This window comes from Paramormyrops kingsleyae, chromosome 11, assembly GCF_048594095.1.
Source record: "Paramormyrops kingsleyae isolate MSU_618 chromosome 11, PKINGS_0.4, whole genome shotgun sequence".
Taxonomy (NCBI): domain Eukaryota; kingdom Metazoa; phylum Chordata; class Actinopteri; order Osteoglossiformes; family Mormyridae; genus Paramormyrops; species Paramormyrops kingsleyae.
This window is the reverse complement of record NC_132807.1, coordinates 14,841,169-14,869,143: the sequence shown is the minus strand read 5'-3', so window position 1 is coordinate 14,869,143 and position 27,975 is coordinate 14,841,169. Positions and strand designations below refer to the sequence as shown.

Genomic DNA, 27,975 nt, shown 5'->3' with positions numbered 1-27,975 from the left:
AGTATTTAGACCACAATGCACCACATAAGCGATGACTAATATTTACAAACACGAAGTAATCTGGCAGCTAACTCGGGTCCAACATGCTTAAGTAAATGTAGGTGAGCTAAGTTCTCATGTTCACATAGCCTAGGCTATAGTAACGGACAACCAAAACAAATCCAGTCAACAATCCAGTCCACAGGTACAGGTCCTATAGTATCTCTTGATCACCCCTTCAACTATCAAGGGTGCCCCGTTGTTTTCAAGAAATCCCTGCATACTCGGGCACTTCACACACATTGCGTCTTACATAAACATGCTTCACCAGTGTGTAGTATTTCAGTGAATTTCCCCTTAATTGGGGTAAAAGGGACAAAGCCAGTATTACACTAGAATAAGTGGCTGATAAAACTGCAGTGTCAGCACAATTTAAAAAAAACAAACAAACTTGCAATCTGCAAAATCATGTATATGTGCAATCATCCCACAAAAGCATACACAAAGAACATTGTGTTTAAGAAAAAAAGATGACTTACCTTTATTGCCATTTTACTGAAGATTATACACAACTATAAGGAACAATTTAAAACTACTTCAAATTGAAATAAATAAAAATGTAAGATTCTACAGTTCACAAGAGGTAATGGGACTTAAGTAAACAAATATTTAAATAAGTTGCTTTTAGTAATGCAAACTTTATTTACAAAACATTTACTTCATGCCATGCACGATGATTCTGGAAAGAATCATTGCTTTCAAGTTAATAAGAACTTCACAAAAGGAAAGTGAGCAAACAGTACAGAAGAGTCCTATATGCTCAAAGAAAGATTTTATATGACTAGTACTAAAACCAAAAGTGGACTTGTTACAGTATACATAATACAGAATTCTGCACAGAGAACTGTACACTATAATCCTAGAATGACAAATGTTTTAGTGGTTAAGAGGCCTAGAATATATATACAAATAATTGTGCCACGATACTTAACAAATCGTCCACATATTATACAATGAAGTTTTATACATGGGTGGAAGGGATGGGATGGGATGGGATAAGTAGCGACTAAGCAGGTCTACTGGCGGTTGCTCTTTATTCTCTCCAGCCTCTTCTTGAGGTCGTCGAGATTGGTGGCAGGGGTGGAGGAGCGCGAGGGGCTGTGTGAGTGCGAGTGCGACTGCTCCTGGTGGTACTGCTCGCGAGACTCCTTAAGGTGGGACAGCTTGCTGTGCAGCATGTCTGTGGAGGAAGCCACTGATGGCTTGGACAGCAAGGATGTTAGCGGTGGCCTGTCCTCCTCCTCCTGCTGCTGCTGCTGATGGGGTAAGGGGGGGGGGGGGGGGGTTTAACCTCATAACCAAAGCTAGACTGAAAAATCAGGTTTTATGGTATTAATTGTGCCTTGTGCCTTTCAAATCATGGTAATCCATGGAATAGTCATATCAGTAATGACTGCAGTAGTAATGAAGTTAAACACTCAAAAGTAGAACCTATTTAAGCATTATAAATGGCACAATACCTTTGTGTTGTTTTCCAGTCCATGACGTTGCCTTAATATTTTCAACCTCTCGTAGTACACAGCAGGCTTTAGCTCCTCCCCATTGCTATTGAGGGATACGGAGCTGGAATCCGACACGTTATCTGTACCACGTGGGGGGATAACTGCAGGAGGAGAGAAAGCAGTCACGAAATTACTACAGTCCTTTTCTGAGGCAAGATACAGTAACAGAGAAAAAGCAATACATAAATACCAACTCCTATAACAAGCTTTAGAGTGGAAATGCTTGGGGACATGGATCAGTACCAGGGTTTGAAGACTGGCTTCTGGATTTGCCCTCACGCTCAGATTCAATTATACGCAGGCCTCGCTCCACATAGCTCTGGAAAAACTGGGACGTGTTCCGGAGGAAAGGTTCAAGGTCTGCATCAGAGTACCTCTGCTTGTATTCATAAAGTTCAGTGAGTCCCTGTCAAAAGGGAAAGGTTGAAGGGAACATTTACCACCGATTGCCTCAAACCTGCATGTACTGCACAGATGCTACAGAACACATACATTACCTCCTTGGTGTTTTCCTTGGACCCAATCTTTTTGAAGATCTCAGACAGGATATCACTCACTTTTGCTTTAGACATCTTCTCATCCTACATGTAAAGAAATTTTAGACTCTCCCTGAAGACAACTGGATATCATGAGAGTTTAGGGCTACACTGAACATACCGGCCGGATGCTTCCTTTCTCAGTTCCTCTATCGGACTTGAAGCCAGAGAGGCCGCTTGAGTGCTTCACCACTCGCCTCAGGTGTGACTCCAGCTCAGACTCATTCTTATTCTCAATCATGGACAAATGATCCAGGATCTGTTTAAGCACAAATAAATATCCAAAGAAATTTTATGCAAATCACAAACATTCAAATCACGAGGGGTGGCAGTTTTCTTCAAATATTCTATGAAGTTATTTCCAGATACCAACCAACCTCCATATTCCATAAAAAAAAAGCAATAAGCCATATGTAGGAAATCTGTCCTAATACCCACCCGCATGTGATCAACAAACCCACTAAAGAGCAGAGAGAGATAAAAGTACCTTGGCACCAGTGAGCCGACACAGAGTGTGCAGCAATGTTTTCAGGGTCCTGTGAGGTACGTCGCTCTTCAACTGCTTAAGCTTTTCCTTGGGGAACACCTTCATGAAGTTATGGACATCCAGCAGGATCCGATCCAGGTTGATGCTGCATATGGTCTCTGGGAGGAACCGTATCATTCTCCACAAACACTGGAAAAATATATATGGTGATAAGGGGATTACAATGCAATGCAAATTGTTGAGATGTACAAACCGTTCATAAAGCTGAAGCATACCTTCATGACCAGTTCAGAGAACTTTGGAGAGCCTGCTGCAGAAATAAGACTGTCTTGCAACAGCACAAGGAGAGCACTAGAATCAATAGGAATTAGAAGGTCAACCTTTAAATAAATAAATAAATACATACAAAAACAAGCAAGTACCTGAACTTAGTTTGATACTCTGAAGGAAGGAACACAAACCTCAAAATGTTAGTCTGGTCAGACTTCTCCAGAACACGGACTACTAGCAGGTTCACAGAGCGGATGAGTTGCTGGCCATCCTCAATGTCCTCTACCCGGGCATCCAGCATCAGTGTGATAAGTCCATGCATCAGATCCTTCAGCACGCCCATAGAGGCCTCTCGTGCCAAGCTCTCCATAGAGAACAGCTGAAACGGTACGCAGAGTTCACTTCATATTCCTTGCTGCTGGATATTCATTTAAAACAGTCACTCAGCAAACCCAAAAACATATGGGAGGACAAGAAATGCATCAATGGCCCTGGCCTGGCTCTGCACTGCTGGTCAGATGGCCCCTGTGCACTCAAGCTTGTCGTCAGGAGTCCGAGTGGAGCAGTTTGCCACTGCAGAACCACCCCACAGGTAGGTGCAACTCATCACTCCACACAGTGACAGCCAGGAAGCAGCCAGGCATGCATGCTTTTCACCAAACACAGCATGAAGGGTCTGACCTAAGACTAAGTGACAATACTGCACAATTATACAGTTGGGTTACATATTATAGGCTATTCTGGATGAGATGTGAGGGAGGAAATGGTGCAAAGAGGACAGATTTCAGATCACACTGACTCATGCAGGCAGTGAAGGTTATATACAGTCATTCCTAAGAAAGCGGCAATCTGCCGCAAGAAGACTGGACTAACTGAGAGCATGTTGCCTATTATGCAGCTGTACAGCTTGAAGATTTCCTTCTTGTCTAGCCGATCATCAGCCATGTGTGTATTGTAGATGAGTCGAAGCTGCATAAAGGTTGCAATCAGGAACTGGTCGATGTGGCCCGACATGGCCTCTGCTTTGTCTTTCTGCCGCAGCACTTCATCAATCTGGATTTTGAGTAGAGAAGAGGGACAAAATTCAAACAAGACCGAACAGAGAAACAGAACAAAACCTCAAAGCCAGACAAAGGCATACCTGTGCAAGAGCCTGGATGCTAGTATTTATGTCCCCACTAGCCACTTGTGAGATGACAAAGTTGATGGTAGAAGCAGTGCTATTACGCAGGTCATCAAAGTGAGGAGACACTGCACGAATCCTGCAGACAGACAAACATACAACACAGCATTTAGACAATTTACTCAAACTTGGCATGTTAAACCATGGCACTGTTGAATTCTCAAATCTGATTGGTTAGAAGGGTGTTGATTTTCTATAACCACACAAAAAAAAAAAACCTTAAATTTAATGTAGAACACAATTAAAAATAAAACAGCATTTAGCAGAGCCCTTGGCTTCTGTTCAGGAGAGCACGGCATTGCGTACTTCAGTTTGTTGGGCGCTTCTACAGAGACCTGCGGTCAGTGATTTGACACCAAGTTGATAATGTAATGAACTTGCAGTCCAGTCATTAAGACCAGTTCTTACTTCTCCACATGCATGCATATGATGCGACTGACTTCAATGCAGTTCATCTGTGGTCAAACTCTTGCAGCACCAAGATTTTATGGCTCAATATTCAAAATTAGCAGCACCAGTGCTATTATGGAAATAATGGAGATGATTGCATTGGGCAAATCAGCCATTTTCTGAAGTGGAGGACGATGGTTTTAGTCTGCTCATTCACCACTTGAGGCCTGAAAGTACCAGCCCACAAAATGTTTATATTTTGGTATTAAATCTAGCCTGTAGGTAGATCTTTTGTCTTCTGCATCACACAAAAGCCATTCAGCTAATCTAAGCCAGCCAGCTGGGCAAGTTTCACATCATTCTGAATAAAAGAAAATTCCTTCTTATGTTGCACAATGCTATATTCAAACACATTTTAAGTGAATTTAAAAGGACAGGGTTAAAGACCAAAGGAATTTAAATGTATAGTATAGTACTTTATAAAAGTGCATTTTTCCCCCCAAACTTGAGTATTTCACTGGATTACTCTAACAATCTGGTGTGGTATCTACTTCTACTTAAGTTTGCAAACTGAGTACTTTTTCCATCAGTTTAGAACATATGCGCATTATGCAGGCTTGACTGCAGAAGAATGAATGGTTCCTACGTGGGAACACATTTACAGTCCTGTGTAACCTGCCTAAATGGGATTGTACACAAGTCCAGTATCAATAAAATCGGTGTTGGTTTTACCCAACACACTGCTAAATACCAAGAGGTACATAAAAGTTAATAAAACAACAGCTATGTATGTACACATGTGCATGCACATGACCCAAAAACCATCACATCCACTTATGACAAATAGCTCTGAATGGCTGAGACATCAATTCAAAAAGACCTCTAAAGTTGCTTGATACCAAGAAGTCAGCAGCAGATCCTTTAAGTCCCTGAAATTGCAAGGTTGAGACTTGCTGTTGCAGCACATCTCAAATATACTCAATAGGATTCAGACCAGGGGAATTTTGTGGTCAGGGCACCCTGAACTCTGCATCATGTTCACAAACCATTTCTGAACAGTTCGTACCGCGTGGCAGGGCGCATTATCCTGTTGACAGATGCCACCAGCTATCGGGAATATATGTCATCATGAATATAAAATGGCCTGCCATGTCGTGCCAAGAGTCATGCGTCAAAATACCCTCCACAGGAATGCCCAGACCCAGGGTTTCCCAGCAGAACACTGCTCAGATCGTCACACTCACTCCACCAGCTTATCTTCTTTCTACAGTGTGTCCTGGTCCCATCCGTTACCCAGGGAAATGGTGCACATGTACCCGCCTGTCCACACGACGTAAAAAGAAAGGGACTCATTTCAACCAGGCGAAAACCTTCCACTGGTCCTAGGCCCAGTCCCGATGACAGAGTGACCATTGCATACGCTTCTGCCAGTTCATAGGGGTAAGCATGGCCATTCTGACCAGTCTGCCATTACACACACCCATACATAGCAAAGCGTGATGTACCGTGTCGAGGCAATTTGTGCCACAGTAGCCCTTATGTTGCTCCATACCTGACGGTCAGCCTCAGCTGCCACCACTAATCATTGAGCCGTGGATAGCAGACAGTGTTACCGGCTCGTGGTCTTTCCCTCCTCTAACCACCATCAGTTGATATTCACTACCTGTGACCAGCAGCACCCCACAAGTCTTGCCATTTCAGAAACGCTCTAACCCAGTTGTCCGGCCATGATAACTCATCCCTTGTCAAAGTCACTCAGAACTTTATGCCTGCCCATTTCTCCTGCATACAACTTGTCACCTATAAAAACCAGCTTCTTTTTGCCACTTAATATATCTCAGATCTTAGTGTGCAGTTGTTCTGAGATAATCACTGTTAAATCACATCTGTGGGTGGTCATGTTTTGGCTCATCAGTGTTCATACATATATTTCACATTTTTTGCCTCCGCAGCCATGCTTTTAAAAACTTACAATGCACAGCTTGGAGGGCATTAGCTACACATTAGTACCTCAAAACCGGCCTCTGGGTTTAGCAACGGGCGACTGAGCTAATGGCTACTTAGGGGCTTAGACAATTTTCCAGTTAATGGGTGTGGGTTGTATGTAAGCAAAATGTTTAACTGCTGGCAGAAGAAAATTCTACTAATACATGCATTGAAGTTTGTAAAGGTGAAAATGCAAGCCAAATATGTAGTAACCGTGGTATAAGTAGGTTAATGCACTGCAAGCCATGCATTACATATTTAAATGCACTCTGCTTCACATTGGGCAGATCTTTGCCTCTGCAACTGTTTGAAAATGCAAATTCACGGTGAGCCACGTATGTACCCTTATCATAATGCCTACCAAGTCTTAGTTTATTCAGTTCAGAAGGGGGGGGGGGGGGTTTAAAATAAATAAAGAAAAAAAAAATCAGCTTGCTTATTCTTCACAGCAGTGGCTTGTATAAAATATTTCCTGTCACTTAACACCACAGGAAGCAGTAATTTGAAAAGGGAGAGCAACCTCAGAAGCAGACACTGCGCGCCCAGAGGAGACTGGAAGTACTCACTTGGGCTCTGGGATCATGACAGGCTCAAGCAGCTCATCCAGCTTATGCTGCACTAGGTCAGGCAGCTCGCTCACTCTGGTGTGGTCGTTCTCGATCATGTCCAGGTCCAGCTGGAACTCTCTCGTGATGGCAGGGGAGGACTGTTCAGCAAGAGCGTTCTGGGCACGTGCCTGACTGTGGGGAAAGTGTACGTCTGTTACATGTCAGTGCGCAGTGACGGAATACCACAGCACGTTTCTGCCAAAATCCCCCTTTACTCATTAAATAAATTGCTTAAGGCTTCCTATGGGAGGGGGTGTGCTACATTACATACTTACATCCTGTAAGTGCGATACATAATTCTGTCCACGGAAAGCAGAGAGAGGGCCAGAAGAGAGATTTCACACATCAGAATAGAGAGCAAGTGAAAGCTAGAAAAGGAGCAGTCATGACATGCATTTAGCAGAGCCCTTGGCTTCTGTTCAGGAGAGCACGGCATTGCGTACTTCAGTTTGTTGGGCGCTTCATCTGGAGCCGGCTTTCGGGCCATGCTGGCATTAGGATTCCCTGGCGGTGCCCTCTGGACTCGCTCTTCCGCCTGGCGAGCTGGAGCAGCTGGAGCCTTCTTGGCAGAGCGCTTGATCCTCTCCTCCAACATGCTCATGTCCTTCTCTGAAAGCTGTTAACAGAACTCCATTTCAAAACTGCTAACCTTTTACTCAGAGAAGGAAAATCAAATATATAAAATCGGTCATACTAGAATTCTTTTTTGTGGAAAACAGCAGTTACTAAAATGGGAATATTTGCAAACCACAAGACAGCACCATGCTACCAAGGATGTACCTTCAGAAGCACTTACATTGCCAATTAGTTTGAAGACCTGGTCCCCGCAGACATTGTATACCGTTACAACAGTGTTGAGAGCTGCATTGCGCACCGACGTGTCCCTGTCCCCAATATGAACTGCTATTTCTTTGAGGGATTTTGCAGGTGTTGGCTGGCAAACATTCATTCCATAAGATTCGATCAGGCAACCGAGTTCTTCCAAACATTCTGGGGGGGGGGGGGGGGGGGGGGAGACACAAAAGCAACAAATCAAGCAAAAAACCAAGATAACTGACATCCACAAAATCACTTCAGAAAAGGCGTGACAGGACAGCATGTCACCGTTTGGGCCTGACCTGCTCGCTGTTTTGAGTTCTTTGACTTGGTCCCATCCATAAGGAATGTAAAGACTTTACTGGCAGGGTAGACCTTGCACAACATCGTGAGAATGGCACGTACGTCTTTGCGGACAACGTCTTTTGATTCACCGACCTACAGAGATCAACATGCTCAGCAGAAAGTATTTGACATTCAGAAATATTTCATTCAATTGATGTGCATTTTGTCATGTATACACTGCTTTTAAAATCAGGTTTACTTTTGGTAATGGTATTAGACTGGAAAAGCACCCTTAAATTTCAGGGTGAAAGCTTTCATAATGTTTACAGCAGATTTTTACCTTAGAGGGAAGATAGATATTTGCTGTGTATTCCAAAAAAACTAACATACAAATCGCTCACTGGTCAAATGAATAGCTAGATTGGGCAGACAGAGATAGATAGTACCACTATTGCTAGAGGCAATTTAACTCGTCAATGCATTTTAAGGCTAATTCTCGAGAGTGGTATGAGGGAAGACTCACTTTAACGATAAGGTAAGGGATAAAAGAGGAAGCCTCAAACTCATTGAGATGGTAATTCTCCCGGCTAAGCATTGAAAACAGCAGTTTCAGGTACTCCAGGGCTTTCATCAGTACACTGGTGTTGGTGTCAAAGAAACGCAGAGTGAACCACTTCAGGATGATGTCCAGGCAGCTGATGGTAGCATCCCTCTCTTCCTCCAAGTGCTTCAAGAAAACAGATGAGACACTGAGTTCTGCATTTTTTGCACCATTTTACTAATTGCTATGCCAAGAATGGCAGGTTTATTTCCAGCACAATAACAAACTACTCAGGAAAAACAGATACAAGCTATAATATTCCTGACTCTGCTTCTTGGTGACAGGTTTTAAAATGGTGGCTACAAAACATGCACATTAAAACCAAAACCTGTAATAAAACTGCAACAAACCTCGATCATGGTACCAATGGCTTTGACATGGCGCTGGAAGTCGAAGTGGAAGAGTTCGTCCTGCAGCCACTTTGCCACACAGGTAGACATCTGATTCTTTAGCTGCTCCACATATTCATCCCGGGGTGTCATGAAGTTCCATTTCAGGACCTGTGTGGTGCAAGAGTGGGGTCAAACACTGACTAAAATCAGCAAAAAAAGCAGCAAACCTACCGCCGAGCACCGAGAGAACACAAGGCTGACCTTCAGACCCTTTTCCTCCTTTATCCTCTGCTCCTTTCCATTAGGGATGATGATGAAGATAGGACCAGATTTGTCATCTTCATCTTTAGCAGTGGTCTTAGCTGGCGCTTTTTTCCCACCCAGGACCTGCAAATTGTCACGTGTGATTACATCTTCAGAGAAGTGGCAGTGAAGGCAAGAATATGGGGAAGAGGGTGACCAGGTGTGAAATCCAATTTCAGAATTTAATGTGCACCGTCCACCTTTTAAAACCCATTTACCAACCTACACCACCCTGAAGGTCTCAGTGGGTTTTTAAATCTACAACAAAAAAAGTACCTGTTTGCTTGATTTCCCCTTTGAAAGTATGTTAGGTTTACTGGACCTATCATCTTTATCCAAGCTCCCATTCAAGTCCTGGGAAGTGTTCTAACAACATAAACATATCAGCTTATAAGCAGGCGGGGGGGAAATATGATTTTTCCTTTCTTGCACAAAAAGTGCATGCAAGGTCAAAATGTATAGGTGACATCCAAATCACAACCACTGACTATTCCTCTACAATCAGCGACTGTCCTACGTTTATAAAAAAAGAAGAAAAAAAACCCACACACACACACACACACTATAGGAGAAAGAGCAATCCAACCTTTCCTTTAGCAGCAGTTCCACCAGGCTTAGTCTTCTTGGTGTCAGATTTGGGTTCAAAAACCCCAGAATCTTCACTTACAGATTGAGACTTAGATGGAGCTGAAAGCAGAACAGAATACTGAGATTCACAGCATTCCACATACCAATAAAATCTAGTGTTAAAATCATGACTTCCATAAATTCAAGGATTTTCCCCATAATATTTATCCCATTTCACATTTGAAGCCTAGGCTTATTTGTGAAAGACATTTTGATTGACTCAGAATTAATTATATTTCTCTCTTCAGCAATACTCAGATCGACAAACCTGAGAGTGGCTTTGCAGCAGGAGGGCAGGCTGCAGTCTTGGAAGATGCTGCTTTGGCAGGAGCTGCTGGTTTGGCCGGCATGACAGCACGAGCCTTCTCCAGCATTCCTACTACCTGATCCTTGGAGGCTGGCTGAAGGACAGGGCAAAAACAAGAGGCCTGTTATTTAAGGCCAACATACAGCTCCCAGCTAACACTAAGTAAACAGCGTTCCTACATATTTTTCCCCAAACTTGAAACTTGTCGAGAGTGGTTGGGTGGGGGGGGTGGGAGTCTACAATACTTCTGTATGCCATGTGGCTAATAATTCACCCATGTTTGCATTTTAGTTAGATTCCACATTTGACATTCTTAACAAACCAGTTACAATATTTAGGATTGATAAGCCCATCAGGTGTCAAGCATTTCCCCAATGTGAGCATTGTAAATTACAAGGTCGCCTACATAAATGTCTTGCTGGACTGCACACATTGGCTTGAGACATTGCTCTTTGATGGGAAATCTGAGAACATTTTGGTGCTGACAGCCAGCTCACATCAGTGACTTCAAAATAATTAGATTAAAAAAAAAAAACAAAAATAAAAAAAAAGTAGACCAATTTGTCAATTGTCTGGAAATACATTCTTATAGTTTGAAAACACCGAAAAGAAATTACTGCATGGTAACCCTGAATACAACCCATGTTCTTCCAAACAAAGTGAGGTTTGTGATTAGAACTAAATTTTGCCAGACACCCCCTGTTTCAGGGATGAGAAGCAGACCTTGAGTTTTCCAGTGGCTTTGAGCATCTTCTCATAGCCCAAGTGCATCATGAAGGTGGGCAGGGCATCCTGTGCCTTCTTGCGGACATCCCCATTGCGATCTTCCAGGCATGCATACAAGTTGGGCACACAGAACATCAGGTCTGGAGACACAGAGCGCAGGGTTGGAAGCTTCTCAGCCAGCCAAGCCAGGACCTGGGAAGTATTTTGGTAGTCATGCATATTTCCAGTCTCTCAAAAACAGTTGAGAAAATGAAGTCAGTACTGACAGATTTCAGTCTTACTCAGAAATAATGGAGCATATTTATCATCCAACCATTTTGCTTTAAGAGTCAAATAACGATGCAATTCGCATCCTCAAAGAAAATGACTCGATACACTGCACACAGCTTCACTCACCTCTTGTCGGAGGAAGGGGTTCTCTTTCTTGAGTTCCTCAGAGAGGTCTTCCCCTTCCAGCCACTCCTTCATGCCAGTCTGCTCCACCCAAGCATTCAGTGTGGTCAACGCAGCTGCACGCACATTGCTCTGCAAAGCAGTGGAATAAAAGCCAGGTGATGAGGCCCCAGGCAAACTATGAAAGAAACACAAAGACTCAACCAAATGAGTCACCTTGCTATCCCCCAACACTGTGATGACAGGAATTCCCAGGTTCTTCACGTGCTGCTTCAACGCCGGGCCCATCGACGTAGCAATCTGCTGTAGGATGGTTAGTGTCTGTAGGACCTGAATACAAACACATTGTAAACTGTGTAAAACATGCAAGCAGAAAGGAACAAGGTTCAAGGCATTCCACAAAAGAATTATAATACCTGTATTTAAAACAAAACACTGAATTCAATATAAATCATTAAAATTTAGCCAATTAAAAAGGTATTACTAGGTTCCTAACTGCCATCCTTCGCATACACACCAAAATCTTATTGGAGTCATTCAGACGCCCCTTCAACACCATAGGAAGTTCGCCCACATTTGGTTGAATAAATTTGGCCTCAGAAATGACTGCAGCCAGTTCATCCAGGCCTTCCTTTCGGGTTTTCCAGTTTCTGTCTCCAATCTTTGAAACCATTTCAGATGTTATCTTGTCACTGTAAACGGAATAATAAAATTCCACTTAACCACATCTCACCTGAACAATTTGAGAAGCACGGGAAAATTAGGAAGAATATTTAGCCACATCGTCTGCACCAACTAGTTGTTATCAGATATGAGAATTTGTGGGCCACAGAAACCTGATATCAGCCCGGGGAAGGAGGTCCATGACATCGTGGCCTCCTTCGTCGTCCTGCTCCTCAGCCTCCTCTCTCTCATCCTCGACTCCCTTCTTTGAGAAGCCCCTGATGGGGGCTGGTGGTGATTGGCCCTGTATCTGTTACATCACAACCCCACATAGACTGAAACCATGCTGACAGCCTGCTTCTGAACTGAGATTACAAACTCAACTTACAAAAAAGGTTTCAAAATTTAAAAAAAGTTAACCCATCACATTATATTGAATAGGAAAAAAATTGTAACCTTCTATTAACACTCATAACAGTCAAAGAGACTGACTGACAGCCTGTCCCCAGAGTGAGGATATAAACACTAATACATACCTTCTCGAATTCGGCATCAATTTGGGCTAACAAGGCTGGCTTTTCATCCTCAAAGAACATACGCAGAGGAGCGCCCATGTACAAGTACATCACTCCTAGCAGGGCAATTGCAGCTGTTCTTACAGCCTATGAAACAAGACTTCATAATTACCAGGAAGTCATTCATAGTGCATAATAAAAGGCAGTTAAAGTGGCCAGTGCATGGCCACCAGTGAAACGCTGAACTAAACAGGAGATGGAAGAGAAATGGACTTAATTTCAAGCTCACATCCATGACTTAAAACATACCACAGCACTGTGGAATTCTCCAATGTTATTTCCAACTAATGTTACTTAACGGAAACTATAATAGGAAAGAAATTACTACAGGCTGAAGAATGTAACCTGTGGTCTATGATTAAATACCAAAATGATCTGGTAAAGTAATGCACTTGTAGTCCAGTCATACTTTACAGGCCTGTGTAACTTCCCTCAAACAGATGACATGCAAGTCCACTTTTAATAACTGGTAAACACTAAAGTCAGGTTTTAGCCAAATTGCAGCTAAATACAAGGAGGCACCTAAAGCAAAATTAACACAAAGGCTGAATGTCTCTCAACCATGCGCGCCTTTATAAACGTATAACACACTTCTAGGAGTGCATTATCCTGCTTATGCCATGGTCACCAAGCACTTTGCTCTCACATCGTACATACAGACTGACCTTTGGGTTCATCAGCAAGCTAACGACTAATGAGGTGGCTTGGGTTGTATGTAAGCAAAACATTTAATAGTAGGTTTGGACAGTATCTAATATTTCACACTGTCCACGATATATAGTATTTCGACAGCATTTTAAAAAGCAAAGCTATTGCAGTATTTTAAAACCTTGATAAGATTCGCCAAGCGGGAGGTGGGATTCCTAAAATACAGGTTTTGCCAAAAGGAAATCCCAAATACTAAAATAGTACTTTTACTAACAATGCAAACATGTAAACATAAAAATATCTTCAAGTACAAATGTGTAATACAAATGTGTGGTAGTGGTGGCATAAGTGGGGTAACGTGCTCTTAGCCATGCATTTCAAACACACATAATGCGTGGCCTGTCAAGCATTAACCCTCACATCATGGAATCATTTTGTATAATGCAAGGGGAGGAAAGACCCTTACATTTTCATTTAAGAAAAAATACTTACAGGATTGGTGGCAGCCAAAGCGGTCTTGACATTACTAATAAATGCTTTCACATTGATTCTAAAGAGAATTAAAAAAAAATCAGAAGCTTAGATTGAAATCAGTACAGTTTCAAATTTTTATTAGAAAATTTGATCACTTTAACTCACCCAGCAAATCCAAATTCTTTCATTGCATTTGCAAGCCAATTTAGTGCTTCTGCTTGGTTTTTAGGATTCTTTTGCGCAAAGGCCATTGACACAACCTAAAATAAAACAAAAATCAAGTTCCCAGAAATGAGCAGTACAGTGGTAACATTTTGGCTTGCCAACATTACACGGTGGATCTCCAAAAGGCACGATGTTCCCATCGGACCCACGGCTTCAGCGATGGGAAAAACAACACAACCTCTTTTCTATTCTTCATGGTTCCTACAAGTCAGTGACAACCAAAACTAACCAAAAGCTATTTGGAAAGTCCCCAGAGAAGAGCGGCAACTGACCTGTTCAGCAGTCCAGGGAAGACAGCAAGCCTCCCCAATGGCTGTCAGGGCTTCCTTGGCTTTCCCCCCACACTTGACATCGCCCACCTTATCTACTAGCCCATCCAAGACCGTGAAGGCAGAGGTCTTTGAGAATGTGCCCTTCTGTGCGATAAGGCCCACAACGTGAAGCTTCATCTGCATCACCTAGGCCACCACCCAAAAACAATTGGGAAACCGTAAGAATGGCATTTTGGAAAGAAAAGTTAAAGCACCATGAGTTGGAGCAAATCAAGCTATACCTGAAAGTTGGTCTCCTTCCAGCCTGGTTTCTTGGCCAGCATGCGGACAAGAGCCTGGCAAGGCATCTCGTTTTTGTCCATCTGTTCCACAGCCTAAACATTTCAGAATGTATGCAGCATTTGTTAAAGACATTCTTTCTAGGATGAAGGCACAGCAGTTTAACTACACTTCAAGAATATATAACCAAGATATACTCTCTAATTTTCGTGTATATTCATATGTAAAGCTACCTTTTGGAATTCCTCCATGCTGGCCAGCCGTTCCTTCCAGTTAGCACTGTCTAACAGCTGCATGCAGGAAGCAGGGAGTACAGCTGCAGACATATCCTCACATACCTCAGGCTGAAAGAGACATGCAGCTTCAGTACTATGAACTGGGCATTGACAAGACTCAGAGTGGCAGGAAAGATCTCATAGTACTGGTGTATACTTACAGAGAGTTCCGCCTCTACTATGTCCTTAGAGTCTACAGCCTTCTTCCCTTTACCATTCATGGCCGCTACAGGTTTCCCCTTCTTGGGTGGTCCAGCGGGCTAAACGTGAATCAAACATTTCACCAGAATACATGCAGACATATCTTGGGAACCACTTGGAGATTTAGCTGTAGGGTTTACTGCTGTTTACCTTAGCTACAGGGCCCTTCTTTGGGGGTGCGGAAGGCTTTGCCGGAGCCTCTGGGGGGGGCTGTGCCTTTGGAGCTGGTTTCTCTTTCTCTGCACCACCTCCTTTCTTCCCACCTGCCAGCTCAATTTTGTCAGAACATTCTTTTATCTGTTTAAAAAAAAAAAAAAAACACACACAATTACAGTTATTGCCAGCATGGTTTGTAACAATAACGGTGATGAAGCCTCTACGATCTATTTAATAGTCTCTAAAAACAAGTGTTTACCAAGAATTGCACATTGAGGCCGGATCACAATATTCTTTCACAATATTCTTAAAATGAAATGACCATTAACGGTGCAACTGCATTCAATCGGAATTTGTTTTGATTGTGAGTTGATCACGTTAGCTGTATGGTCAGTGTAGGCAAATTCACACACAGACTACATCTAATCTATTTTTTTCAGTTGCCGAGTACAGGATGAAAGATTAATTCTGCTTTCCAAATTGAAGGAAACACCTGGCTTGCAACAAACTGCAGATATTGCTGTTGTGGCCTTGTGGTGACTGACAAACATGGGATTGAATTTCCCCCTTTACCAGGATAATTTTAACAAAATCAACTTTTGATTATATAAGTAATAGGTGAAGGACACAGAGGAATAGATGACTAAGGGACCATTTAAATACTTCATAAAAAAAAAAAAATTTGAATAGTCCCATCAAAACACCTACGTAAATTAAAATGAAAATACTAATCAAAGAGACAGCTGGAACCAATGAAACGTGTCTTTTACAGAAACGACCCTGTTCTCCTTCATGAAGCAGAACCTACATAATCCTTTCAGCAGGTGAATGGCTTTATAGGTCAGCCCAGCAGACCAGAAATTCCATCTAAACTTCAACTGAAAAACTACAAAACACAGTGTTTGGTTTTCATTTACTGTGCATTTCACTTATGAAAACCCTGCCTCCTAAGAGTAGCATAATGCCATTCTAGAATGCTGGCTAGCATTGACCGTGAAAGTGTAAACTAAGCAGGTCACATGACTCACCTTGTCAAGCTTTAGTTTATCCAGATCAGTCAGGAATGGATTAATTGCCTTCTCTCCTAATACCTTCATGGCTGTGCCCAGAGCTTCAAATGCAGCATCTCTCACTTCTGGTGCAGAGTCATTCACTTGCTGTCAAGGTCAAATTAGTAAAAAGTTAACCTCTAAATCAACCGGAAATTCAATTGCTTTTAAGAAAAACAAAAGCAGCTGATCTATTGTGTAGCAGAAATACCTTCAGAAACGCTGCACAAAATGGTTTAAGGAGACTTTTTGGCAATGAGGAGGGAGTGCAATGGCAAAAGCTTCTTGCCAAGAACAGCGAAGCCTGTTGTTTAATGGAGGGATTCTTGTTGTCCATCACAGCCAGTATATCTTCACTGAGATTCTGAAGAGTTGTCTGCAGAAAAACAAGTAGGGCAGAACATTGGAAAAATTCAGCGAGTTAAAATTTGAGATAAAGTTTACCCAAAACAACCTGTATCCAAACATTTTATCTACCAGAAAAGTCTGTCAAATAAGTTCGCCAAGAATTGTGCCAAATCACTTGCTTCTACTCATTATCAACGGAACCAAAAATATTCCCACAGCGGAAAGTCTTGTTACCAGTTCTCTTTTCTCCTTCTCATTTTTGTACAATCATTTAAGGATTCCCCTTAAAAAGATCCAGAATATGAAAAGACACTAAATTAAATGGGACTGCAAACTGAAATCTAAATTTAACTCATAAACCATACAAAAAAAAAAAAAAACCCTTTAGGGTGTAACGATGTAAAAGACCAACAATATGGTTTGTTCCTGGGCTTTTCTCCAACTGCCTCACTTATCATTATAGGGGACAGGATTGACATTGGTGTCTGACTGCTGTCGCCTGTATTCAGTAAATTCTGCAATCCAGTGGAATAGCAAGTTCATAGCAATGTCCAGCTTTAGTTGTAAACTCTGCCAAAACCTCACCACAACACACAGAACCAGTATAAGAACATAGAACATAAGAACATAAGAACTATACAAACGAGAGGAGGCCATTCGGCCCATCGAGCTCGCTTGGGGAGAACTTAACTAATAGCTCAGAGTTGTTAAAATCTTATCTAGCTCTGATTTAAAGGAACCCAAGGATTCAGCTTGCACTACGTTATCAGGAAGACTATTCCATACTCTGACTACACGCTGTGTAAAGAAGTGCTTCCTTAAATCCAGTTTGAAATGTTCTCCCGCTAATTTCCACCTATGGCCACGAGTTCTTGTATTTGAACTAATGCTGAAGTAACTATTCGGTTGAACAGCATCCAAACCTGTTAGAATCTTATAGACCTGGATCATGTCCCCCCTCAGTCTCCTTTGCTTGAGGCTGAACAGATTTAGCTCAAATAACCTTTCCTCGTATGACATTCCTCTAAGACCAGGAATCATTCTTGTGGCCCTACGCTGCACCTTTTCTAAGGCCGCTATGTCCTTTTTAAGATATGGTGACCAAACCTGTACACAATATTCTAGGTGAGGTCTCACCAAGGAATTGTATAATCTTAGCATTACCTCCCTTGACTTAAACTCCACACACCTGGAGATGTACCCCAACATCCTATTGGCCTTTTTTATTGCTTCCCCACACTGGCGAGAATGAGACATGGAAGCATCAACATACACACCAAGGTCTTTCTCATAATCAGCTACCTTTATTTCAGTAGGTCCCATAAAATACCTGTACTTTATATTTCTGCTCCCTACATGGAGTACCTTACATTTGTCTATGTTAAATTTCATCTGCCAGGTGTCAGCCCAGTCACTAATTAAATTAAGATCCCGCTGTAGCTGCTGAGCCGCTAGTTCAGTATCTGCTACACCACCCACCTTGGTGTCATCTGCAAATTTCACCAGTTTACTGTATATATTGGTGTCTATATCATTTATGTAAATTAGGAACAAAAGTGGTCCTAAAATTGAACCCTGCGGTACCCCACTATGAACGCAGGCCCACTGTGACATCGAGCCTCTTATAACTACTCGCTGCTTCCTATCCGTTAACCAGTTATCAATCCAAGTCGCTACAGTTCCTAAAATACCTGTCGCTTTGAGTTTAAGTGAGAGCCTCTTGTGGGGAACAACATCAAAAGCCTTTTGGAAATCTAAATAGATGACATCATAGGCCTTCTTATCATCAACTTCCTGAGTAGCTTCCTCAAAAAACTCCAACAGATTTGTTAAACAGGATCTACCTCTCCTAAATCCATGCTGGCTATCCCTCAAAATGTTATTTGAGTCCAGGTAATCTACCATTTTCTCTTTGATTATAGCCTCCATAACTTTACCAGTTATACAAGTTAGACTGATTGGCCTATAGTTTGACAAATTACTTCTATCCCCTTTTTTGAAAATGGGCGTTATGTTGGCATGCTTCCAATCAGAAGGTACCACACCTTCAGATAAGGATTTTTGAAACAGTAATGTTAAGGGTCGGCAAATAATATCCCTCATCTCTTTTAACACTATAGGTAAGATGCCATCAGGGCCCTGTGATTTAGTATGTTGCATGTTGGACTTTAACTTGCCAGAGTACTGCCACACCACCAATGTCTTTAGCTATTTTATCCACAATATTTCCTTTAAAAAAAAAAAAAAAGTGTTACACTGTCGCTTTCTTCAACTTTCCTCTGGGAGTGCTCGTCTTTTCCATGATGTGTGCTAAGGATGTGCAGACGATACTGAAATATCAACTCTTAACCGGAATGTTTTACTTTAAGAATTAAAGTCTAGCATTAAAATATAAATCGTATTATTACTGAATTTGCACCCCCCATGGCAAAATTAATCACTGATTTTGGTATTAATTGGTATCAGATGAAAATGAAAATCAATAATAAATCACTCAATAATCACCCATCCCTCACATGCATTATTAAAACAGTAGCATGTGGTATGCTCAACTAACAACTGAGCCTGCAGTGTTTCATGGATATAGGGTGGCTCTATGTTCTTAAGTCTAATAAGATTGGTTGAAATTGCATTAAATTTCTGTGATATGACAGGCTGATGTGCACTATTAAGCAATGTTCCTTATTGACAGTTTATCAAAGTTTATCATTTTCTTATGGTTTATATGTCAATGAGTATCATTGACAGCAGCATGACTAGTCCTGCGTAATAAGTCAGAATTAAAGATTTCTTTTTAAGCTTACCGTTAGGAAGACTGCATCGATAGCCTCTTGTAAGGCCTGAACTACTTGCGGCTTTTTCTCTTTAAACTTCTCCAAAATAGTTGGCACCACCTACCAAAAAAAGTCAAATGGGAATCAAATTGTGCACTACTTAGCAAAAAACACACACACCCTGGACAACAGTCACCACACTAAAGTGAGAGGGTGGAGGAGATACTTACATGGCCAGCATACGTCCCAAACTTCTTCCTAAGACCAGCAGCCAGTCCCGCCAGGCATTTAGCCGCTAACGTCACCAGCATCACATTAGCATCTTTGCCAATAACCTAGAGAACAGTTTGAGAATATGAACATGTGCCACCAGCTGAAGAACAGGTTTGGCAGGAACAGAGCCAAGACTTTACCTTTTTAAGTGCTCTGACCAGGTCCCCATAATCCCCATTTTCTAATTTGGGATTTTTTGTCAAGGCTTCCACAGCTTCCAAAGCCTCTTTCCGCTCCTGCCATTTCTTTGCCTCCTAAAATACAAAAGTGGATATTTTAAGAAGCAGGCATTTCAGAATCACTATTACTGATGTTTTCAACTACATTGTGGAAATACACGCCTGAGTATCAGTCAAATAAAATTACCACTTACAATTTTCTCATAGAAATCCTTGGGTAGTTTAGAAAGAATTTCCACAGCTTCCAGAAGTTCATACGGGTCTACCTGAGGGGCACAGCCTTCATCATCATCATCACCTGGAAGAGGCAAACATCAAGCACAGATCATGTTTCAAAATTTCAACTTTGAATCTGATTTGCTGACCACAAATCAATCTTGGCAGTGCAACAGCTGTAACCCTTAGGACAGTACCTATCCTGCTGCTTTATATACACATGACGTGCACTGCAGTCTTGGTATAATTACAGATTGTGCTGGGTGATGATAAATTTTCGTGACACGTCGCAATTGTTTCAGAGTTAACACAAGAAAAATACAGCACTAGATTTACTGTTGAAATTTATTCCCATCCTAAATTAGATACAAATACATACCAACATACTAATCTATGAGCACTATGGTCATTTTTCCTGCATTATACTGAGACAGCACTGTATTCCAACCAGCATCTGCTGTATAACTGCATTCCTTGTATTCACATAATGCACTTCCTTAACTCAATACAACAGTTAGACAGCAGAAAGACAGCAATGTCTATTCAAAACAAGTAGTGCATATCAGAAAAAAGTATTGATATCTGAATGCATAAATTATGAAACTGAAAAGGAGGCAGCTGTAGGAAAATGCATACCATCAACATCATCTCCACCAGCTGCCTGCTGCATTTCAAACTTTGCTCTCAGGTCTTGCTGTGAGCGCAGGAAACGGGTCTGTTTGGGAGCCGTAGCTGGCAGCTTCACCCACTCCTCCTCCAACTCCTTCAACTAGGACGCACACACACACACACTGTTGAGAATTTTCCAAGGATTTACAGCAATGCTACATCCACAAAGCAAATGGAAATCTACATGCAGATTACATAATGAATAAAATAAACGATTAACAGATACCCTTAACCTAAATAAGTGAATGCTAATATTAAACACTTTACCTAATTCTTAATCTAGTTAGTCTACTAAAATTGACATGTATTGACCATGTACTTACCTCAGGCATTAAACTACTTTCGAAGCACCACAATGATGCAAAACATCTTCATACACCTTTTATTGATATAATCATGCTTTTACTAGCATCTTACCTGCACAGAATTGATGTGCTGAAGGGGTGGCCGGATAGCATCACGAATCCACTTATACGTCTCCACAGCTACCAATTTGGCCTCGTCCCGAACAGCCTTTTCTCGAGACTCAAACAGTTTTGGCAATATCTTGACTATTGGCTTAAGTGTAATAATCTTGGAACCAAATTCACTGCAAAAATGTATATACAGCTTTAAAACAAAGAGCAGCTAGAAGAAACAGGATTTATCCAAGACAATTACCCATTTCTCCCAACTTCATTAGGCCAAAGCAGTTCCCATACATATACATAAAAAAAAAAAAAAAAACAACACCACATCACATCAAACTCCAACTGAAATGTCAAGGCATAAACTTACCAAAGTGCTTTCCGTATGGTTTCAATGCATGCTACAACAATCTTGGGGTTTTTATTATCCAGCCCTTTGACCAACTCCTCCTGGACCATATCTGCCTTCTCTATCTCTATGTACATTAGGCAGATATCCATTCCCAGCTCTTTGGCTCGAGCCTTTGGCTGATTGAAGACTTTACTGACCACTCCAGAGACCACATCACCAGTTGTCCTGAAAAGTAGATTTAGTACATTAGTGAAAAATAGGCTTGCCATTGAAGGATGAACCATTGCTTTGTCGACATCCTCAAAGTAGTTATCAGTGTCAACTTGGAAAAGTGTTAACTTTTTAACTGCCTTAGCAGTGGATAGTCACACCATCTTAGAAAACAAATATCAACACTTATACCAAATCAAAATACAGCAGTGGAAGTCAACACTTAAAACTTATGTCAAATGGGCAGAAACTACCTTTGACTTCAAATGCACTGATATTTTCTATGGCAACATGCTCTGATTTAAATGCCCAGCATGCCAGCTTAACCTTGATATCAGATAAAAGCAGTCTGATGAGTATCAGTATTAAGTAAAATAAACAGCCTTTAAATTTCCACTTTATCAGCAGTTTAGCCCTGACAAGGACTAGCAACATATACTTTTGAGATACTAGGTGTAACTCACTTTCCAGCAACATGAGCATTTTCAACATAAGCAAGTGCAGCTTCCAGGCCCTTCAATTGTACCACAGCATTTGAGTCTGTCACAAGCTTCTTTATCAGTCCAAGATATTTGCTCCATTCAGGACTCTTCTCATCCTCTATCCTCTGGAACAGCTTCAGGGCCTCCTCATACCCATTTAACCTGGCTTTCCATACCTAGGAGACAAGGACAGTAAATATCTTCTAAATCATATTAGCTTCATCTTAGTATATTGTGTGAAAGGAACTGTCATTTAACTGCAGCTGACTGATAAAATAGGATTTTCACTTATTCAGGAAAGAAGGAAAAAAGGACCGTAACATCTAGTTACATTACAAATGCTCAGGATAAAAGGGGAAAAATAAAATGACCCTTTAAAATCTTTGGTTAGATCTCCTTGAATAAACAATTTTATAATGATTCTTATAAGGTACTTGATTTGGAAGACACATCAAGCACACGTTGACAATTTTCACAGCAGAACTGAGACCAGATGTTCTTAAACATGCCAAAGAGATAAGCCAGGAAAGTAAATCAAAGGTACCTATTCAAGGATATTGTGTTTAGCTTGCTTAAATGACTTTAGGCATGCATACATTGGACTAGAGAGCACATAAATATGGGCTGAGGCATTTTTCCATAAAAATGCCAAACAAGTGGAAACCAGGAACATTGTAGAACTGCTCAGAATAACATTTACCTTGTGTTCACATCTCTGATCAATGGGCAACTTCATCCATTCACTGTCATCTCCCATGGTGCTTGGTGTCAATCCAACTAAATATTTAACTGAAACAAAAACAAAACCGATATTTTACCATACCTATGATAGCTAACCATAATGTAATAACTTAGACCAAACATTAAAAAATACAAAATACAGTGTTTCCCCTACCATTATATTAGGAGGGCGCCCCCCCAAAGGTCAAGTTAATTTTATTTAAATTTTATTTTCTATATAGCACCAGATCACAACAGAAGTCATTTAAGGTTACTTTTCCTATAGAACAGGTCTATACATCGTCCTTTTACTAAACAAACTAAATAGCCTTATGCTATTTATCTTATTTACACAACAGCTTGTCATTTTTGTCTCTACACGGTTGCGTGTTTACAATTCTCCCGTGCTCTCTGTATACAGACACGTGCGAGCACACGCAGGTGAGCACGCGTCGAAAAATGTGTCGCGTCAACCACCTGAGCAGCAGACAAAAATATGTGCGTTATTTATTTATTTATTTTAAACACTCAGGGTGGTGAAGATGGCAACACTCGATCGCTCTTCTACGAGTAGCAGCCGGAGTAGCATGTTCGTCTGCCGGTGTCTGTCTGCCGCCCCCCCCCCCCACTCCCCAAGCTGTAAACCGAGGGGAAACACTGAAATATATAGTAAAATTCTAACACACTGCTTCCTAACAGGATTCTCTTTTGAGCTGTGATTCTTAACTGCTGAAAAGTGAGATGTTTTTCTGATTATTTATAGAGAGCTTCCATAATACCACATACCAGGAAGAGAAAAGTTCCTTGATTGAGCATGTTCCTCCTTAACGGCAAAATAGACCTACTGTGTGCACACACTAACATTTGCCTATTATAAGCCAAAGAAAAGCATTGTCTTTTTGCACAGAGTTTGTGTCCGTTTGTGTCACACATACAAGTGTTCTATATGTATATATTATCAATCTTTACGACAAACAGAAAGATGAAACCCACTGCCAAATTCAAATGTCACAAGCACCTATCTAGGAGTGTAATTGTACATGGTATATTATCGAACTGTTCGGTAAACCCCCAAGATTTCAATGCGCTCATGTGATCTGCGATATTACGGTATGCCTGACATTTTCCTATATGTATTGGTGCGATATCCAGGATGTATACAAAATATGTTTTCCCCCCAGAAAACACACACAAAATAAAAAAAAATAAATAAAAACTGGGGTTGTCTTATTTGAGGGCTAAAAAACTTAAATATTATACAACAGATGGCGTAAGTTATTCCCCTCCTGGCTAAAGACAGCAGCATACTTGAAACATAACCAACGTCATTTCAGCGATACAACATTGCATGAGTGATGATCCCACCCACTGCCAGCAACCGGCTGACATAATGTGACGTCATGGGGTTGGTTAGCCGTCTGCATGCTTTGACCTGCACAGTGCTTATCTTTGAAATGGTGTAAACTAATATGTATTTGTTAGCCGCTGCTAGTGTTAAACTAATAACAAAAATGGCTGCATGAGTAACTAGGGCTCATTTGTTTCTACTGCATGAAATCAATGACAGAAAAACAAAAGTACTTCTTAACATTAACTTAAATGGAGTTGTTACGTGGCAAGGACACAAGTCCAAATAGTGGTTACAACTGCATCAACATTAGAGGTATTTTAGGAAGCACAATACAGCACTATTTACTTTTATTTGGCAGACACTTTCATCAAAAGTGACATACAAATTAGGCAAAACAGCAGACTACATAGGTGCTGTCAAGGAGCCGACTAGGCATAGAGTGGAGCTAAGCTGAACTTTCAATGAATACCCAATTACAATTGCACTACTTCTGAGAGAAACGCAGCATAGGCTGCCTGCATGTTCATAGGCTGCCTGCATTGCTACAACAAAAACTGACCATCGTGAAACAAAATTTCGGCTTGCATAACATCTCAGCACTGTCTATATATCTTGCTTCTTTGTCAATTATCAGTCTCAGTGGATCTCCTGGCTAGATATTTAACTAAAAACTCCATTGATCTTTGTTCAATTTTGACTTTGTGGAAAGGGTTTGGTCCAGATTGACATTCGCTAATACAATCTACTGTAATTCGCAAACTTTGCAGAGATACCATCCATATAATAGATATACAATCTTTTTAACCGCCTGGAATGTCAACACTCCAAACAAGAAATGTGTACGAGCACATTGTCCGCAACATCTTCCACATGTTCTGAACTATCCAAACAGAAGCAAACAATTCTTAGCAACTCAAAATTCTAAATCATGTTAGTTCATAACAAATAATGGATAAAATTAAGTTCAGAAGTTTGCAGCTACTAAAGTGATGTGTTCAGTTGTACAGAAAACAAAACTAATTTAAAAAGAACTTTTGGAATAACGAGTCAGATTAATTTACGAGTACAGTATGTTAATTTCTCATTATAATGCAACAAACAGAGCTTCTTGAAAGGATACAGCTATTACTCCCAACTCAGATTCCCCTGCCTCTCACCTTCCTTCCTCCCAATAATGTTATGTGATAGAAAAGGTAAAACCCTTATGGAAAACATGTTTGTTGTTTGGAGTCTTTACAGTGTGGGAGGAAGACGTTCAATTTGCAGTATGCAAGACAAAAAAAAGTTGTCGGTGGAGGATCAACCCCAGAAACATCTGGAATAATTTAATTCGAAATTTAGGAAGCCATTTATTTGAAATGATTATTTAAAATATTTGCTTGCAGAAGCCTAAGTCCAAAAATGTTAAGTCTGCTAATTAGTATTATTTGACCACGAAAATGGGAATCGGCAGGTCAGGATTAAAAATTATTCAAAAATCGGCAATCCGGGTCGGCCAAGGAATACGCAATCGGTGCATCCCTTCTATCGGCTAATATTACTTCCTCTGGATGAGAGGCTACGGTTTAGAATTTCATATCGATCTAGACAAATGGCCTGAACTGCATTTAAGCATGTAATCAGGCCTAGTATATGGGGTTGATATATGGTGGAAATGTAACAGTCACTCACATAACGCTCTTTTCTCAGGCAAAAGCACAATTAACAGGTTTACCGATTTTCATCCACCTGCTTTCAAAGACAACGAAACATACAATCCAAATCATACTGAACAACCATTTTATAAAAAGGAAAATTGATGCTGATATGAACAGAGCTACTTCGGCTACCATGTCAAACAGAGCATACATTGTAGGGAAAATTACTATAAATACGGGAAATCTGGCAGATATTTAAAAGCAACCAAGCTGATGACACACTCTTCCACTGTACGCAGATGTTTACAAAATGGGCTGCGCTTCGGTACCGCTAGCTGGGTAGCCAACTAGCTGCGTGACTGAGACAAATTCAAACACCAAGCTACAATTTTCATTCAAAATACCGAACAACGCTAATTATCTTGTGGTGCACTCAGTGGGTTGCACATCTACACAGTGGCTGATTCTAGGCAACAGAGCCTCCTCTGGAAGCATCCGCTTTAAACTCAGGCCCTGCAGTCGGACAAACGGAGACAACATAAACACGATCGCCCAAAAATAGCAAACAAGCACATGAAGAATTAGAATCGGCATCCTAAATAACCATTGAAGTCGTCGTGTTGTGTTTTAATCTGTAAGCATGTTTATAACTTAACTGAAGGCATTGTTTGGCAGATACCATTTCCACCTACTACCAGGCCCCGAAAACGCAGTACATTGAATACATCAGCAGAGGATTAAAGGCATTTACAAGCACGTCCAGCAATCTGCGCAGTTAAATGCATGAAATGTAAAGTTTAATGGCACGACATCAGGTTACCTGAGTTTCTTTTCGGATGACAGAGGGTATTTCAAGCCGATACACGATCATTAGCAGCTCTTCCCTACTTTGAAACGCCTCCAAGGGCGGAGAGTCCGAGGGAGGGGCTCAAAGCGAGACAAAAGTAGCAGCTATGGGGAGTGAGGGAGCAGCTCCAATGAATGCGCAGGCGCACACGACAGGGCCCTCGCGTGAGCATAACCTGCGATCAGTGTTAAATGCTCAATAGAAAAATATGTAAATAAAAACTGCCAATGATCTACAATCAGCAGCTCACAACATGTAAGAAAAACAAATTAAAAAGCCTACGTTTTTAGTGAGGTGGCGATTATTTGCCAAAGAAAAGTGATAAATGTATTATGTTTAAAAGCGGTTAATTTAACTTACAAACTTGCAGATAGTTTGAGTTTCGTGTACATTATATATTTCCGTTCACAATTTATGAAAAAAATACATTTCATAAGACAACCATGTCTTTAACAACCTGTAAAGATAAACCACTTCCACTGTGTTTTTGTATATTACGCTACTGTAGTGTATTATTGGGCCTGACGATTACATATTAAGCCGGCGGAATCATTTGGTTACGGCCAGAATAAACTACAGGTCTAAACTAAGGCAGCCACTCCAACGACAGCCTGCCATTTAAAATGAGGGGACCAACTTCCATTTCATTCAGCCAGTATCGGACACATAACTGGGACAGACCACTTTACTAACGCTAAGCCTTAAAGTGTTATATCATATCAACGGCCAATGGTTTAGGTTTAACCAGTGTTTTCCCCAAGCACCTTGCATTAACTAATTAGTCGTTAAATCAGAAATGCATGAAATGTATTACACGTAACCAAAACGAATATTTGTCTGCAATTCTAGACGACTAATTATGGCCTTTGAGCGAAATCTAAGGTAACACAACTTTACCTAGTTACGCATGACTGAAGCCGCTGACAAACCACGTATCCATCTAGAACTGAACGGTAGTGAACACAAGACATTAGATTGCGATACGTTTTTTTACAAGGATATTTTTTACTTAGTACAACAACTAAGCCAGCTATCGGTATTAAAACCATCAACCATCTATTTTAACATCGGCTTAATACTGCATAGAATGGATATCAAGGATCTCCTACAGCAGCTAACCAGTACGTGTCGAAATACAAATACCTTACCTTAAGAACTCCAGTTGTAAAACGAGATATTTTTTCCCAGTTCCTAAAAAAGAAATATATAGTATGCTTTCCTTTATATTCTCCAGTGCGTTAAACCACCTAAAGCAATTTGACAATCCGTTTCGTTTGAAAATAGTAGGGTTCCAGTAAACCC

At 41.0% G+C, this 27,975-nt stretch overlaps 1 protein-coding gene and 1 non-coding gene across 7 annotated transcripts; both read right to left on the bottom strand.

Annotated features, from left to right (window-relative positions):
• Positions 1–657: 657 nt before the first annotated feature.
• On the bottom strand, positions 658–27,975 carry ckap5 (cytoskeleton associated protein 5). Of its 6 annotated transcripts, none has more exons than XM_023806489.2 (46): positions 27,822–27,975; positions 22,819–22,907; positions 22,101–22,294; positions 21,445–21,651; positions 21,085–21,256; positions 20,635–20,767; positions 19,977–20,080; positions 19,744–19,857; positions 19,561–19,665; positions 19,361–19,450; positions 16,420–16,584; positions 16,188–16,316; positions 15,154–15,300; positions 14,964–15,062; positions 14,761–14,871; positions 14,530–14,622; positions 14,249–14,434; positions 13,917–14,011; positions 13,770–13,827; positions 12,591–12,716; positions 12,228–12,364; positions 11,909–12,083; positions 11,608–11,721; positions 11,395–11,523; positions 10,996–11,190; positions 10,234–10,366; positions 9,925–10,025; positions 9,615–9,704; positions 9,297–9,422; positions 9,054–9,203; positions 8,626–8,829; positions 8,120–8,255; positions 7,798–7,991; positions 7,445–7,617; positions 7,277–7,300; positions 6,960–7,133; positions 3,976–4,096; positions 3,708–3,887; positions 3,026–3,213; positions 2,840–2,915; positions 2,565–2,753; positions 2,199–2,336; positions 2,039–2,122; positions 1,785–1,947; positions 1,500–1,642; positions 658–1,295 (listed from the first exon to the last, which is right to left on the bottom strand). In XM_023806489.2, exons 2-46 carry the CDS (start codon positions 22,873–22,875, stop codon positions 1,056–1,058), a joined length of 6,162 nt encoding a protein of 2,053 aa, XP_023662257.2. In that variant the 5' UTR covers positions 22,876–22,907; positions 27,822–27,975; the 3' UTR covers positions 658–1,055. The 6 variants fall into 6 exon arrangements, with proteins under 6 accessions (XP_023662257.2, XP_023662246.2, XP_023662267.2 ...); XM_023806478.2 differs by lacking the exon at positions 27,822–27,975 and adding an exon at positions 26,647–26,792; XM_023806499.2 differs by lacking the exon at positions 27,822–27,975 and adding an exon at positions 26,647–26,792 and having other exon boundaries at positions 658–1,292.
• On the bottom strand, positions 3,343–3,450 carry LOC111841621 (small nucleolar RNA SNORD67). Its single transcript, XR_002837717.1, has one exon. It is a non-coding gene; the product is annotated as a small nucleolar RNA SNORD67 (small nucleolar RNA).

Coding starts and splice junctions, on each gene's coding strand:
- ckap5 (XM_023806489.2), bottom strand. CDS start 22,875: ATGGGAGATGACAGTGAATGGATGAAGTTGCCCATTGATCAGAGATGT. Junction 19,858..19,976: donor AGGATTTCTATGAGAAAATT/GTAAGTGGTAAT, acceptor TTTGTATTTTAG/GAGGCAAAGAAATGGCAGGA. Junction 14,872..14,963: donor TAGTAGAGGCGGAACTCTCT/GTAAGTATACAC, acceptor TGTCTCTTTCAG/CCTGAGGTATGTGAGGATAT.